Below are 15,894 nucleotides of genomic sequence, written 5' to 3'. Positions count from 1 at the left end.
AAGATTAAAAACAGTCTACTAGTACTACTAGTTAATCTAGATAAAAACAGTCTACTAGTACTACTAGTTCATCTTGATTAAAAACAGTCTACTAGTACTACTAGTTAATCTAGTTTAAAAACAGTCTACTAGTACTACTAGTTAATCTAGATTAAAAACAGTCTACTAGTACTACTAGTTAATCTAGATTAAAAAACGGTCTACTTGTACTACTAGTTAATCTAGATTAAAAACGGTCTACTAGTACTACTAGTTAATCTAGATTAAAAACAGTCTACTAGTACTACTAGTGAAACTACCAGGTAAACTAAAAACAGTTTACTAGTACTACTAGTTAATCTAGATTAAAAACAGTCTACTAGTACTACTAGTTAATCTAGATTAAAAACGGTCTACTAGTACTATGAGTGAGTTTAACATTGACTAATGTTTAAATTAGTTTGATGATCTGAAACATTTAAGTGTGGAAAACATGAAAAAAAGCAAGAAATCAGGAAGGGGGCAAACATTTTTTTCACACCACTGTAGACTATAAAATCTTTAAAATAACATTCTATGCTACGCTAACTAGCTACTCAACACTCACTATTCCGACACATAAAGCTTAAGCTATGAGTGACCTTTGCCCTCTTACCATCCACACCATGAGGTAGGAGAAGATGGCGATCCACAGGGTGGAGGCCATGAATGTGACCATGAACCAGCGGTGCCAGCGTGGGCGGACACAGTTGGGCACGGTGCAGTAGAGGACGACGCCCAGAGGCCACGTGATCAACCACTTCACCCTCGCACCACAACCACCTAAGAGCATTCAACAGGACGAAAACATTTCATTTAAATTAAAACACAAATGTTAAAGGATCAGAATTAAAATCACTTAATTTCCCTCATTTTGTGCAGTTTTGTTGTCATAATGTGCATTTTAAAGATGATTTTGTGTATTTTTATTGTTGTGTGTGTGTTATGTTATACCTTGTATATAAACCTCACCTGGTATTCGCACAGGGCTAAAAACTCTATCTTCATCATCCTCGTCCTCCTCAGGCTGGGAGGCCTCCCCCCCAGCCTTGTTCCCTGACTCAGTGTCTTTCAGCCCAGGTTGGCCACCCCCGTTCTCTAGACTGCAGGAGCCCGCCCTCTTCACACTGTGATTGGCCGATCCACGTCTGGATCCCGGTCCGGCCTCGTTGTCCCGTTGGTCCTTTGATGTCCGAATGAGTCTTTGTCTCTGTGACGAAATGACCACGAATCAAAAAACATGAAATACAACAAAAGTAAAAACAAACATAAAAAACATACAAAAGAAAAAATATATATACAAAATGACGACAATACACAAATTGACAAAAACACACAAATTGACAAAAACAAACAAAACAAAAATAAAGTGAAACAAAAACATAGAAAAGAACAGAAAAATATAAAAAAAATGACAAAAAAATACACAAAATGGCTTAAATATAAGCATGGCAACAAAAATACATAACAAAAATAAACAAAAATCACTAAATTATTCCATAACAGACAAAAATGACTCCAAGAAACAAAATAACAAAAACACAAAAGATTAAAATATAAAATTTAAGAAAAGTATACAAAAAGACAAATCACAACAATACACAATAGGTTGAAAATACAAAATGACAACAAAAAACACAAACAATATAAACGTACAATATTAGAGATAATTATACAAAATGACAACACAAACATTAAAATGACAAAAAGAAACAAAAATTACTCAAAAACACAAAATGACAAAAATACACAACACAAAAATAAATAAATGAAACAAAAAACATAGAAAACAATAGAAAAAAAAGAAAATGACAAAAATACGCAAAAAAAAGAAAAAAAAAACTTGAATTCACAAAAATGTCAAAAATAAAGGACAAACATAGAAAACATAAATATCCAAAAATACACAAGAGTGAAGACAAACATAAAGACATACAAAATAAGAGAAAAATATACAAAATGACAACAAAATATCCAAAAAGAAGCTTTTGTGAGAGAACCAACAGAGCTGGTCATTGACCATCACCTCGCTGATTAACATCCTCCCGGCCATGGAGAGCCTGGTGCGAGGCGAGAAGTGTGGGGTGATCATCACACGCAGGCTGGCCTCAGAGAAGGAGAGTTTGTGGGGGTTGTGAATGAGCAGCTCATCGACCATGATGACCGGCTCTGACGTCTGAGTTTGGCCTGAGAACAACATGTCCACCATGAATAGAAGCACACAAACACTGCACATGAAGATCACGCTGAGCAGAACCCATGAGAACCTTTGTTCAGGAGGACCATGGAGGTGTTGCACGCCTCCTCTCCAACCTTGTCCCCTCGGTGTTCCTCTGAGCCCAAGCAGCACGGACCACTTTTCCCCAACTGACGCGTCACAAACACCAGAATCTGGGAGTTGAACCTGCAGCCGAACAACGGACCGACGTCTAAAATGGTTCATGGAATAAACGAAGGTGGAAGGATGAGTTCAATGACTTACTTCATGATCAGGATGTAGATCCCATACATGGTCATAAGGAGCAGAGCCTCCCACCTGCACACAGCACCACACCTCAGTGAGCGACTCTGGGACTAAAACAAACATGACCCTCGGCCTAATTTGCGCAGGCCCAAAAGTATGGACACAAACTGACCCCAAAAAACACACAAACATAGAAAAATGAGTCCAGAAAAAACAAAACAAAATGACAGCAAAAACAAATACAAAAAAGCCTCAAAAAACACGAAATGGCAACAAAAACACACAAAATTGGCTCAAACACAAAATACTACAAAAAACACACAAATTGAGGGAGATAAACGCACATTAATGACTAAAAGAAAAACAAAAATGACACAAAAACACACAGTGAGTACAAAAAATGCACAAAAATGACTCCAGAAAAAACACAAAATCATAACAAGAAACATACCAAACTAGAAAAAAATATATAAAACAACAAAAATACATAAAATGAGGGTGAGCTATGAATATGATGACAAAAAAATAAACAAAAAAATGCAAAAAACACAAAATTGACTTAAAAGACACAAAATGACATTACACACAATTAGTTAAATGTACAAAATGACAACAAAAATACACAAAAGTAAAGTACATAAACACAAAAAAATACAAAATTAGATTAAAAAACACACGAACTTTGTAAAGTATACAAAATGACAAAAATCACAAAAAAATTACACAAACCAACATACAAAATTAGAGAAAAGCAAAACACAAAATGACATCAAAAATGACAAAGAAACACAAAAATGATAAAAACATACAAAACTAGAAAAAAATATACAAAAAACAAAAATACACAAAATGAAGGTGATCTATATAAAACCACAAATGGCAAAATAAACACACAAGTGACTCAAAAAACACAAAATTACAACAAAAATTACACACAGAAACACACAAAGAACTGCAAAAAACATTATCTAATGTCCAGCTTCAGAAATGTTTAGTTTAAAATAAATTTAAAAAATTGCATTTTGCATAGCAAAGTAATAATAATTTCATGTTTTAGCTCATTCAAAATCAACATGTAAAACATATGAGAATTAAATAAATAAATACATTTTACAAAAATAAAATAAATAAAATTGAAACGAATTAAAAATAAATAAATGTGCATTTTGGGAACACAAAGCAGCAGCCGTTGAAACGTAGTGGAGAACACATCGACTCACCAGACAACTATGGCATCATAAATGACCTAAAGAGAAAATATATAAAAACATTGGTAAATTAGGACATGCATGGCTAAAAATATACAGAACCAGTGCACGTCTCACCATAATGAGAGTGAGAACAGACAGGATGTAGTAGGAGGAGTCTCTGAACAGAGACCACCAGGTTAGAATCACTGTCTGTGGAGAAAAAGTTTGGTTTTACACTAAATTACATTAATACATCAATAAACCCATTATTTAAACCAGTGGTTTTCAAACTTTTTTGGCACAAGTACCCATATATTTCACTTTGGAATCCAAGTGCCCCCTTATATCTGACTAGAACATTTTGCTCAGAATTCTGTCAAACAACAACTATAGAGAATAATGATGAAATGAATGAGTGATAACACACATTTTAAATAATCTAATTTCGTAAATAAGTGAATGAAACAGTATTTAGTGGTTCCAGAATAGATTCATGTCCTAATCAAGATCATTTGTCGTAATTTTGTGTGTTTTTTGTGTCATTTTCTGTTTTTTTTGGTCGTTGTTTGCCTGTTATTTTTATTATTCAGTATATTGTTCTCTTATTGTGTGTGTTGTTGGTATTATCTAAATTATTCGTCCTCAGTGTGTGTGATTTTGGTGTTGTTTGGTTGTTTCTTGTGTCGTTTTGCATGTTTCTCCGTTTTTTTGTGTATTTTGTAGTGATATTGTGTGTTTTTTCTCTCATCTAGTGTCTTTGTTGTGGTTTTGTGCGTTGCTGGAAATAGCAAGTATTTTTCGTGTCATGTTGTGTATTTTGTTGTTTGTTATTTTTATAATTAATTACGTTTTTCTCTTTTTGTTGTGTGTTTTTGTGAGTTGCTGCCAATGTTTAGTACGATTATAATTTTCAACTAAAATAACTATCATAAAACCCCATATTTTTAATACTTTAATTTGTTACTTTTCCTCTGTCTCTCTCAAGTACCCCCTGTAGTGCCATCGCGTACGCCTAGGGGTACACGCACCCCCATTTGAGAAAGGTGGATTTAAACAAATGTTTTTCTGTGGAGGAAGACAAAGCTCCTAATCACTGAGTCGTACCTGGCCTGCAAAGATCCCGCTCAGGCCGATGATGACGAGGATGTTGAAGACAGCCGAGCCAACGATGGTCCCGACCCCCACGTCTCCTTTAGTGATGAAGACCCCTGATGAGGAAGAGTGGGGAAAGATTTTAGAGTTGAATGCAACAATGTTTGTTGACATTCTTCAAAAAAGTTCAGATCAAAGAAAAATTTTTTTTTATTTATTTATTTACACAACAGGTAAAGTATAAACAAAAAGTATTTGGACAAACAAACGCCTGTTTAATGAACTTTCAATGAGTTATTTTATCCAAATCTTTCCTGCTGCTCTCTGCTGACATCTGCTGGATTATATTGATATCTGTCATCAGAGTACTGATAAATAAGTACTGTTGCTATAGAAATTGTACTCAAGTACAAGTAAAAAGTAGCTCAATCAAATACTACTCAAAGTAAGAGTAAAAGTTACTTTATTCTTGGTAATAAATCTTGATACGGTCCCCTTGTATGGCGGTAGATTGTGTCATAATTTAATCAAAAACAAAACTTTTCAATAAAAAAACAACCTTTTCAATAAAAACAGTTTACTTAATTAAAAATGAATATTTAAAAATAAAAAAGGGCTCAAATGCAAAAATAAAAAATACTTGAGACCCAAATAATTGCATCTGAACACTTTTTCTTTGATTTAATTTTTTTTTAAATACTTTTTTGTTGTTGTTGACTGAATAATAAAGACACAAATGTACTACCCATAATATGGCCACAAATACAAAAAGATAACTTCAATTACAAAAAACTTTTTCAATCAAAAAAGTTTTGTTCAATAAAAAAAACATATTTTTTTTTTTTTGCATTTGAAGACTTTTTTGTTTGAAAATTGTTTTTTTTCTTAACTGAATGTTTTTTCTGTGATTAAAATTTTTAATTTTTTTGATTGAATAATAAAGATACAAATTTAGTACCATAATATGGACCAAAGACAAAAAACAATGACTTCAATTAAAAACCCCTTTTCAATCAAAAAAAAAAGTTTACTTCAAATAAAAGTATTCAAATGCAATTATTTGGGTCTCAAATATTTATTTTGCATTTAAACACTTTTTTTCTTTGATTGAAAATGGTTATTTTTTTCAAATGATTTATTTTTTATTGAAAATGTTTTTTTTAATTACTATTACTGAATAAGACAGATCTAACTCTGTACCATTGCATACAGTAAACATCTCATGTATAAACTTAAAAAAAACTTAAAAATCTTAAACGGTTTCTGTTCGAGGTATCTTCAAAGGGGACAGCTTTTTTCAGAGTAAAGAACGGAAAAAGGGCAATAACTCCGGAAAAAATTATAGTGCGCTTCTCATTTTCGAACTCCATCAAGGTATTAATACCCTGAAGCCACACACCAAATTTGGTTATCCCATCTTAAAGGGTTTCTGAGAAAAGCTGTCCCCTTTAACTCGGACAGATGCACGGCGCTCAAACCTATAATTAACTCAGTAACAGTAGATTCAATTATTTCACTTCTTTTAAAATGCACTTAAGTACAAGTAAACATACTGATCTAGAAATATAAGTATCCATAAAAGCAACTCAATTACAGTAACGTGAATACTTGTAATCCATTGGCACTAAGTTAATGATTGTTTCACTAAGACCACCACTACCAACCGATGAGTGACGTGAAGAGCTCGGGAGCAGAGCTGCCCGCTGCCATGAACGTAGCACCAGCCACATCTTCACTGAGATGCAGATTCTAGAGGAAAAGTGAGAGAAACAACGATAATATACATATTCATATGAACACACACACAGGAAACAGTAAGTTTCCTTACTTCAGATATTTTCTCCAGTGAAGGGACGAAGTAGTCGTCACAGACGATGGCCAGAGCGTAGAACATGTAGATGGCCTGAAAGACGCAGCAGAACACAATGTTTAGAAGAAATATGACCAATGTGAGCATGAACACAGGAAAAAACTATGGGTTTGTGTGTTTTAGTCATTTTTATGTGTTTTTAGAGTCATTTTATGTTTACGTTTCTTGTTTTGTGTACAATGTCATTTTTTTGGGTAATTTCCATGTATTTGTCATCATTTTGTTATATTATATTTAAAGGTATTGTGTTATTTTGACTTCCAATTCCGGGTGGATCATCAAGACTATTGGTCGTCCTAATTGCCAATCATTCTGGTGATGTTTACGTAAGGCCGTCGTACGTGCTCGTCCCAAGCTAGTTTTCACTTACAGGTGGCGAGGCTGACATAGTGGGAAAAGTGCAAAAGTATTTTTCTGTATAATACATTTTTTTGAGTCAATTTTGTGTATTTGTCATTTTATTTAATTGTTTAAACATTTTTATTATTTTTTATATTTTATTTATTGAAGTATTTTGTTTTGTTTTTCTGTAATTTTGTGTTTTGCGTGTTATTTTAGTCCATTTGTGCATTTTTCTGTATAATACTTATTTTTTGGAGTTGATTTTGGATCTTTGACTTTCTTTTTTAATTTTGTTGAAATATTTTTCATATTTTTTCTTTTTGAGTCATTTTGTGTTTGTTGTTTTGTGTGTTATGATTTATTTCAGTCCTTTTGTGTATTTTTCAGTACAATCTATATTTTTGGAGTCAATTTTGTGTATTTATTGTCATTTAAAAAAATATATATATTTATGTATTTTATTATTTGTCATTTTATTTATTGAAGACGTTTTGTATGTTACGAGTTATTTCAGACCTTTTGTGTATTTTTCTGTATAATGTATATTTTTTGAGTTGATTTTGTGTGTGTTTTTAAAATGATTTATATTTGTCATATTTATTGAAGTAATGTTTGTTTTTCTTGCGTACATTTCTGCAATTTTTTTGAAGCCAATGTGTATTTTGGTGGTCATTTAGTGTTTTTGCAATGATTTTTGTGTAATTCTGTTCATTTTCCCCACTCATTTTGTGTACTTTTGTTGATCTTATTCATTTTTCTGTAATTTTAACAGATGATATGATTAAATTGTGCATTAAAAATGCATAATGCATGATTATTGGCACCATTACTGAAGTTCTGTGTGATTGCTAACGATGCAGCATTGATTATAGAGGGAATAATTATCACAGTGCACGTGTGAGTGCACGAGTGTTTTCAATCAGACAAAATAGAAATACACAGACTCAACAAAGCGCACACAAAATGAGAACACACTAAAAACAAAAATACACAATATGACTAATAAATAAAAAATATATAAACAATATGACTGTAAAATATACAAAACTACAGTAAATTGTTCCAGAAAACACAAAAACAATAATACACAAGACAATAAAAAACAACACAAAATTAGAAAAAAATAGACAAAATGACAAAAAGAATTGTTTATTTGTGACATTTTGTGTATTGTTGTTTGATGTATTTTACAATTAGAAAAAAACACAGAATGATAAAAATATCCAATATGACAGCAAAATATACATAAACAAATTCACACAAGACAATAAAAACACACCAACCCAAAAAAGAAAAATACAACAATAAAATACACAATATAACAAATACAAAATGACAAAATATACAAAACAAAAAGTTAAAAAAAAAAAAAAAAGCAAAATGACTGAACAACTCACACATAATGAGAAAAATATACAAAATGACGTAAAAAAAAATACAGTAAATGACTCAAAAAAAAACAACATTTAGACACAAAATAATAATTTCTAAAAAAGTACAAAATGTCGCTCTGTTCTTTCCTGTATTGAATCAGATCACAAAGACTCACACAGAGCACGTGCAGCAGCACGGCCCCATGCTTCCTCTGCTCCTTGGTGAAGATGTCTTCAGGAAACTCATGGATTGCTGCATGAATATAGAAACACACCAAAATCAACTTTCACTCATAAAACACACATTTTATCACTTTGTTTGTTCTTTTTATTATTCAGTATATCTGTCTCTTATTTTGTGTGTTTTTGGTGTCATTTTGTATGTTTCTCTGTTTTTGTGTATTTTGTAGTGATCTTGTGTATTTTTAATTCATTTTGTGACTTTGTTGTTGTTTTGTGTGTTGCTGGTCATTGTAAGTATTTTTTCTCTGTGTGTGTGTGTTTGTATTGTTTTTGATGTCATTTATTTATGTTGTCATTTGTTCTTTTTATTATTCAGTATATTTTTTCTCTTATTTTGTCTCTTTTTGTTGTCATTTTTGTGTGTTGTTGGTATTATTTAAATTATTCTCTCTCAGTGTGTGTGTTTTTGGTGTCGTTTGGACAGTTTGTCATTTTCTATGTTTCTATGATATTTTTGTGTATTTTGTAGTGATTTCGTGTATTTTTTTTTATCTCATTTAGTGTGTTTTTGTTGTCATTTTGTGTGTTGCTGGTAATAGTAAGTACTTTTCTCTCTTAATGTGTGTGTTTTCAGTGTCATTTGTGTGTATTTTGGTGTTTGCCTGTTCTATTTCATTATTCAGCATATTTTTCTCCTATTTTGTGTGTTTTTGTTGTTGTTTTGTGTGTTGCTGGTAATATTGAGAAACACTGGGTTAGACAGCTGAGCTGAATGTTGTTTGTTCTGATTCAAACTGTAAAAATTCAAACTAATCCCACTTGATTGATTTGTTCCTTGCTTCAGTCTGCAGGGAAGAAAGAAGCAGGAAGTGTAAGTGGGAGCTGCTTCCTGTCTTCCCATGAGTGCTGGAGGGGGGCAGGTGGGGAGACTAAAGAGACGTGTTAATGACAGCGTGGTTGCCCTCCGTTTCCCCGGGCATTGCCAACGACAGCCTGGAGAGTGTGGTGCAGCTCCAATTTACAAGTCTGAGCCGAGCTGGATGAATTTAAACTAGTAGGGGAGCGCGGGGCTATAAATAGCGCCCTGTGCTGTGTGAGACAACAGCGGGTCGACAAGCACACAAAGCGTCACTGCACGCCGTGTTGGAAACTGAACAGCAGAAGGCTTTGGATTAGCAGAGATCTGGTGATGGTGGAGAGGGATTGTGATTTTTGACAACAGGAGATTGAAGGAAGGGGAAAGTAGTAGTTAAGATCCAATATTATGAAAAATTCACTTTATACTGGTTTTACTCCAGTGATATACATTCCTTTATAGAGCTGGGTATCACGGCCAGTTTCCTGAATCAATTATTAGGGTTTCGAATCGATTCATTACGATTAGATTTCAATTCAGTATTGATTTATTTTTCAAATTTTACTTGGCTATTAAACATATTGTCAGAGAAAAAGCTTATAGTATGAATCCTCTATAATATGAATTATTAGAAATATCAATATTTTCTGTTTGGTCCATAAACAATAACAAGTACATGTTAATAATAACCATGTTTGTGCACCAGCCTCTAGTTGAACTTCTTCAAATGTCATTTTGTGTTTCTGTGCACTGACCTCTCCACGTTGAACGAGCAAAAATGTTCATTTAAATAAAGTGGTCTCAACCACGTCTATACGCGCACCTACTATTGGCTCCATGTTAGGGAATTCCACCAAAGGAATTAGGGACGCACCTGGTTTAGCACCCCTCTTAGTGAATCCGCCCCTAAATGCGGAAAAACAAAAAGTAATAGTAATTTCAACAATACTGTGCCCTGGTTTACACTTCTACGTATACATGAAACACAAAATATGTAAGAAAATGACATTATCCAAGCAATAAGTGACAATATCTGTCCCAACTAGCTATTCATTTTAAATTTCCTAGATTTTGTGACGAGTTTCTATTTAATTAAGGAAAATATTATGTAACAGTTTGAGGAAAATTAAAGGATTTTGTAAAAACTGAGTTTTTCAACAGTTTAACACTAAAAATGACTGCAATCGTGATATAAGCACCGGGAAAAAGTTGAGCACCTGCAATATTATGTTTTATATATATATATATACACATATATAAATATAAGGAAGGGGAAAGTAGTTGTTGGCGGCAAATTTTTTTTAATGCTTTATTGCGCATGCAAAATATTTCTTAATTCTTTACCTAAATAAACAAAATACACTGTTTATTAAATAACTACATATCTGCTGTACTGCTCATCACCACACATCTAAAAGTTCCATTCAAGTTATTTCAGAGTAAAATTAATACAGGTGATGGTTTTTCGTCATTAATGCATCTTGTACAAAATGTCTGTTACTGTACATGTATTAATGTCTTTCTTTGTTCATTTTTTATGACTGTTTATTTCGCCTTTATTTGGGCAACTCCTTAGCTTTTAGAAACTGGTGGAATTTCCCAGATAAAGCTAATATTAGCGGAATTACAACAACAAACGTGTTCACCGAGATGTGTTCAACGTCCCTGAGATACCTGAAAAATGGATTAATTTATAAAATATCTCCAGGTAACTCGGGACGTATGGTCACCCTAGAGTTGTTTGCATCACAAATGGCAGAGAATACGGAGATGATGATGTTCTGTTGTCATGCTGTAAACGAGGGGCGTTCAGGGACCGTCGTAAAGTTGGGGCTAATTAGATAATATCCAGTGCTTTGGCCTCAAACAAATCATCCTAGTGATGCTACTGGTAGAGCACAATGATGGAATGAATGAGTATTAACACATTTTAATGAATCTAATTTCATAAATGAGTGGAATTTAACATTATTTCGTGCCTCCTGAATAGATTTATTTCTATAGTTTTATCATTTCCGGACAAAGACTGACCCTTGTTTTTTCAGTTGAAATCAACATAATTTCCATCATCATTAATTAAAAATAAACATTATAAAACCCCATATTTCTTATGCGTTAATGTGTTAATTTTCCCACTCTCACTCTCTCTCAAATACCCCCTGTAGGGTCACTGCGTACCTCTAGGGGAACACGTGCCCCCATTTGAGAAACACTGCACTAAAATGCTGAACTTTAACCCTCTGGTTCACGCTGCCCATCCGTGGAAACGCAGACCCTTCAAACTAAAAGCTCAGATGGACGCTTTGAGGAATTGCTCTGGTGAAGGTAGTTGCTATGACAACGCTCTCCCAGGGGTAGGTTTTTTTTTTGATGGGTGGCAGTAGGAAGCCAAAGGAAGGCAAGTGCATGAGGAGTGAGAAAAGGGGGAGGTGAAGATGTGTTTCCCATGGACAGGGTTTATGAAAAATGGAAAAAAAAAAAACGAGAAGCGAAGCGACAGCCGCTGTGGAGTGAAACGTCTAAAAATATTTATTTTTCCCCCACAAACCCTCAGGAGAGGTCGGAGGGAGGGAACACATAAAGAGTCAGCTGGTTTAACAAAGAATAAACTCAGCCGAGGCATGTACGTATAGCTGCAGATTTACAAATAAATAAGGCATTAAAAAATTATATATATATATTTCATTAGTTTTAAAGCAGAACACAGTGCATACTGTACATCTGTAAAATGCTTTGCAGAAGTCACGTGTGAAGATAAACATGTTTTCTCACATTTTTGTATATATTGCATAATCAAGGACTTCAGTGGTGATTTCTTTGAGCAGCAACTCACAGCAGAAACATTAAAAACGACTTCAAACCGAGGCATTACACAACAATAGTTATGTTTGCATCACTGAATAAACTGATATGCATTTAGTTTTGGTCTGAACAGCTGAGAGGGAGAGGGAACTTATTGTCCCCTAAAGTAATTCATTACATTTGTACATCTGTCAGTATCTCATTGAGCTCACGAGCTGAAAAAGCAGAATATTCTTTGTTTATTACTCACATAAATGTGAAATTATTTACCTGCATTCTGAACCATAACATGAATGTTACACTGAAAGAACAGGTCAGTGTGGAGGGTTGATCATAAGCTTATGTGAAAAAAAATTTGTATTTCGTTATAGAATATTATGTTTCAGTTAAACTACTGGTTATTTTGCATTTTAAATATATTCTAAAATAAATGGAAAATTAATTGTATCTATTGAAGTTATTTTTCAGTGTCTATTTTATTTTTATTTAATTGTAGAATATTCTTATGTTTAGGTTAAACAAATGGTTATTTTGAACTTTAAAAAATATTTAATAAATAAATCAAATATAGTAATATGATTTATTTAGGTTATTTTTTAGGGTATGCTTATTTATTCATTCATTTATTTCTATTCAAAGGTAGAATATATGGGACGCCGACTGTAAAGTTGCACATGCTAAAATAAACGGCAACTTTTTGCAGCGTTTAGCAACAAACCAATGGATGTGTTGGTTACTTTTGACCAGATTTACAGCAATATATATAAAATTTGTGATTTTTTTCTCTCGTAAAAACATGAAAATGCTAAATCTTAATGTTAAATACTAAATCTAAATGTTACATTTAAATCTAAATGTTACATTTAAATCTAAATGTTACATTTAAATCTAAATGTTAAAGATCAAATCTAAATGTTAGATCTATATCTAAATGTTAAATATCAAATCTAAATGTTAGATTTAAATATAAATGTTAGATCTAAATCTAAATGTTAAATGAAAATCTTAAATGTTGTTCACAAATATTGCTGTAAATCTGGTCAAAAATAACCAAAAACATTCACACTAAAGTGTAAAAAGTTTTTCACTAATGTCAGCACAAATCATACATACATTTATTACTTGTTTTGTCTTGTGGAATGTTAGAAAATGTTTGATCAAATGATATTTACTCACACAGAACAGTGAGAAAAAAACAGATCCATTTATTATTAACATATGGGTTACAGACATTTTAATCAGAACATGAGAATATATGTGGCACCGATTGTAAAGTTGTGCATGCTAAAATAAACAGCAACTTTTTGCAACATTTAGGAACAAACCACGTGAAAGTTTTTTTGTTACTTTTGACCATTTACAGCAATATTTGTGAACAACATTTAAGATTTTTATTTAACATTTAGATTTAGCACTGACATTTTTACGAGAAAAAAAAATCACAACTTTTACATATATTGCTGTAAATCTGGTCAAAGGTAACAAGAAAAATCACTTAAAAATAATTAGCTGCAAGAAGTTGCTGATTATTTTAGCATGTGCAACTTTACAATCGGCGATGAATAAATAAATTAGCAAACCCTAAAAAATACCTAAATAAATCATATTTTTATATATTATTTATTTAAATATTTTTTAAAGTTCAAAACAACCACAATTTTACACTTGAATAAAATAAATTAAAAAGAGAGTATTTTTAAAGTGCAAAATAACCATTTGTTTAACTTAAACATAGGAATATTCTACAATTAAATACAATTAAAAAAATGCAGACAAAAACTTTAATAAATCCAATTAATTTTCTATTTAATTTATCTTTAAATATTCATGAAGTGCAAAATAACCACTAGTTTTCAATTGAATTCAATAAATAACCTCAATAAATCAAATTAAAATCTAATTATGTACAGTATCTGAGATTTCTTATGCTGGCCAATACTAATGATTTTTGCTGATTTAGAACGGGAAACCCTTAATAAATGCTGAGAAACGTATTAATTAATTAATATTTTATTCCATGGCGATCAGAAGAAAATCCATCCATGACCCGCTTTGGGTTGGGAACCAGAAATTGGAGAATCACATTATAGGGCAAGTGTTCTCAACCTTGGGGTTGTGACCCCATTTGGGATCGCTAGGCACTGGGTCGCCAGATGCTTTCAAGAAACTTAAAGATATGTTTTGAACAATTTGAGCCAATTTTTGCTTATTTTTACAATTTTTCTAAAACTACACCAAACTCTCCATATTTTAACCCATTTTCATCACTTATTCTGGCCATATTTTTGCTCCTTTTAATGCCTTTTGCTACATTACTCCCATTTCCCTTCAAATTTCAATGCTTTTTCTGTACATTTTTTGGCCACTTTTCCACCTAATGTCACATATGTTGACCCATTGTCACTTTTAACCTCTTTTCACTATATTTCATGCTTATTTTTGCCAATTTAACCACATTCACCATTTGTCATGTCCCTTATTTGCCAGTTTAAACTAATTGGTCCAGTATGACATTTTGAACCATTTTACCACTTTTTCTGTCCGCTTTTGGCCACTACACGGTAATTTGCAACTTTTAACCAATTTCTGTGGTTTTAAAATCCCTTTTCACCATCTTTTCCACCATTTTTGGTCACTTTTTAACCCATTTTATTTCTGATTAAATACAAGGATTTCCATCTTTAAGATGACTATAATAATAGTAACATTCCTGGATAACAGTGGATATTATTCAGATGAATAAATAAATGTGGTTATCACAGATTCATAGAACAATGGACCATCATTTTACTGACTTTATGGATGGACCCCAAAAATCTCTCCCCTTTATTCCCCCTTATAGATGGTCCTGTCTCCACATGACTGTTCTTCAATGTTCATGTCTGTGTTCAACCACCTTCAGCTACAGTGGGGGTCCCCGGGCTCTGGGACCTTTATTATGGAGGTCGCGGGCTGAAAAGGTTTAGAACCACTATTATAGGATATGTATCTAGTAGATCCAGTGACCTCCATACAGGACTACCAGTGAAAGTCATAGATAACAAGTACTATGTTAAGTTTTTAATCACATTCACAGCAACAAAAACTAAGCTGATCAAGGTTTTTTCAGCATGAAGTCAGTCTGAGTGAATATGAGACACTGAGGCTTCAGTGAATAACCAGATAATGTTATCGATCTGAGAACCAGCAAGCCGCCCTGGACTCACGCTACGACATCGACAGGGAAGACGAGCGACCTCGCATCGACGCATACACAAGCTCTGGTTTATCGACACAAACAGACTTCAGCAACACACTTGCATTTTTCATGAGGAATCAAACAATAAATGTTTAATCCAGCTGTGTGTTGTAAATTCAATTATGCATTTGTCCTTTGATTCCTTCGCCTTTGAGGCACGGTTTCAATAATGATGACGATGAAACAACAGCAGGGCTTCAAACACTCAACAACAAACACTAAAGTTCATGTTACAACTAACAACCAGCGTTATGTAATCACACATTCATCCATCATCAGCCTGGGAGGAAGGAGCCTAAAATAAAGTTAAGAGGAAACATTCAATATTTATTAAGAAAAAAACCCCAATAATAAATGAACTGACAAAAGGTTTTAGTAAAGCCAAGAAAATCACATTTTCTTTAAGTTTTTCAGCCACTTTAGGTTCAATTTACGGGAATTTTCAAATTCTTAATTTTTTGTCAGT

At 32.8% G+C, this 15,894-nt stretch overlaps 1 protein-coding gene across 1 annotated transcript in view; it reads right to left on the bottom strand.

The window, feature by feature from the left end:
• Positions 1-604: 604 nt before the first annotated feature.
• The window catches only part of LOC114475988 (sodium/potassium/calcium exchanger 3-like), a 38,313-nt gene continuing 23,023 nt past the window's right edge, over positions 605-15,894 (bottom strand). The window contains exons 3-13 of the mRNA XM_028467220.1: positions 8,526-8,602; positions 6,593-6,667; positions 6,429-6,513; positions 4,777-4,880; positions 3,808-3,882; positions 3,703-3,728; positions 2,501-2,554; positions 2,286-2,422; positions 2,045-2,205; positions 991-1,228; positions 605-801 (exon numbers count right to left, since the gene is read on the bottom strand). Of these exons, the coding sequence (XP_028323021.1) occupies positions 605-801; positions 991-1,228; positions 2,045-2,205; positions 2,286-2,422; positions 2,501-2,554; positions 3,703-3,728; positions 3,808-3,882; positions 4,777-4,880; positions 6,429-6,513; positions 6,593-6,667; positions 8,526-8,602 (1,229 nt within the window). The remainder of the gene's footprint in view (positions 802-990; positions 1,229-2,044; positions 2,206-2,285; positions 2,423-2,500; positions 2,555-3,702; positions 3,729-3,807; positions 3,883-4,776; positions 4,881-6,428; positions 6,514-6,592; positions 6,668-8,525; positions 8,603-15,894) is intronic.

This window comes from Gouania willdenowi, chromosome 14, assembly GCF_900634775.1.
Source record: "Gouania willdenowi chromosome 14, fGouWil2.1, whole genome shotgun sequence".
Taxonomy (NCBI): Eukaryota; Metazoa; Chordata; class Actinopteri; order Blenniiformes; family Gobiesocidae; genus Gouania; species Gouania willdenowi.
The sequence above is the reverse complement of the archived record's forward strand: the minus strand, read 5'-3'. Positions and strand labels throughout refer to the sequence as shown.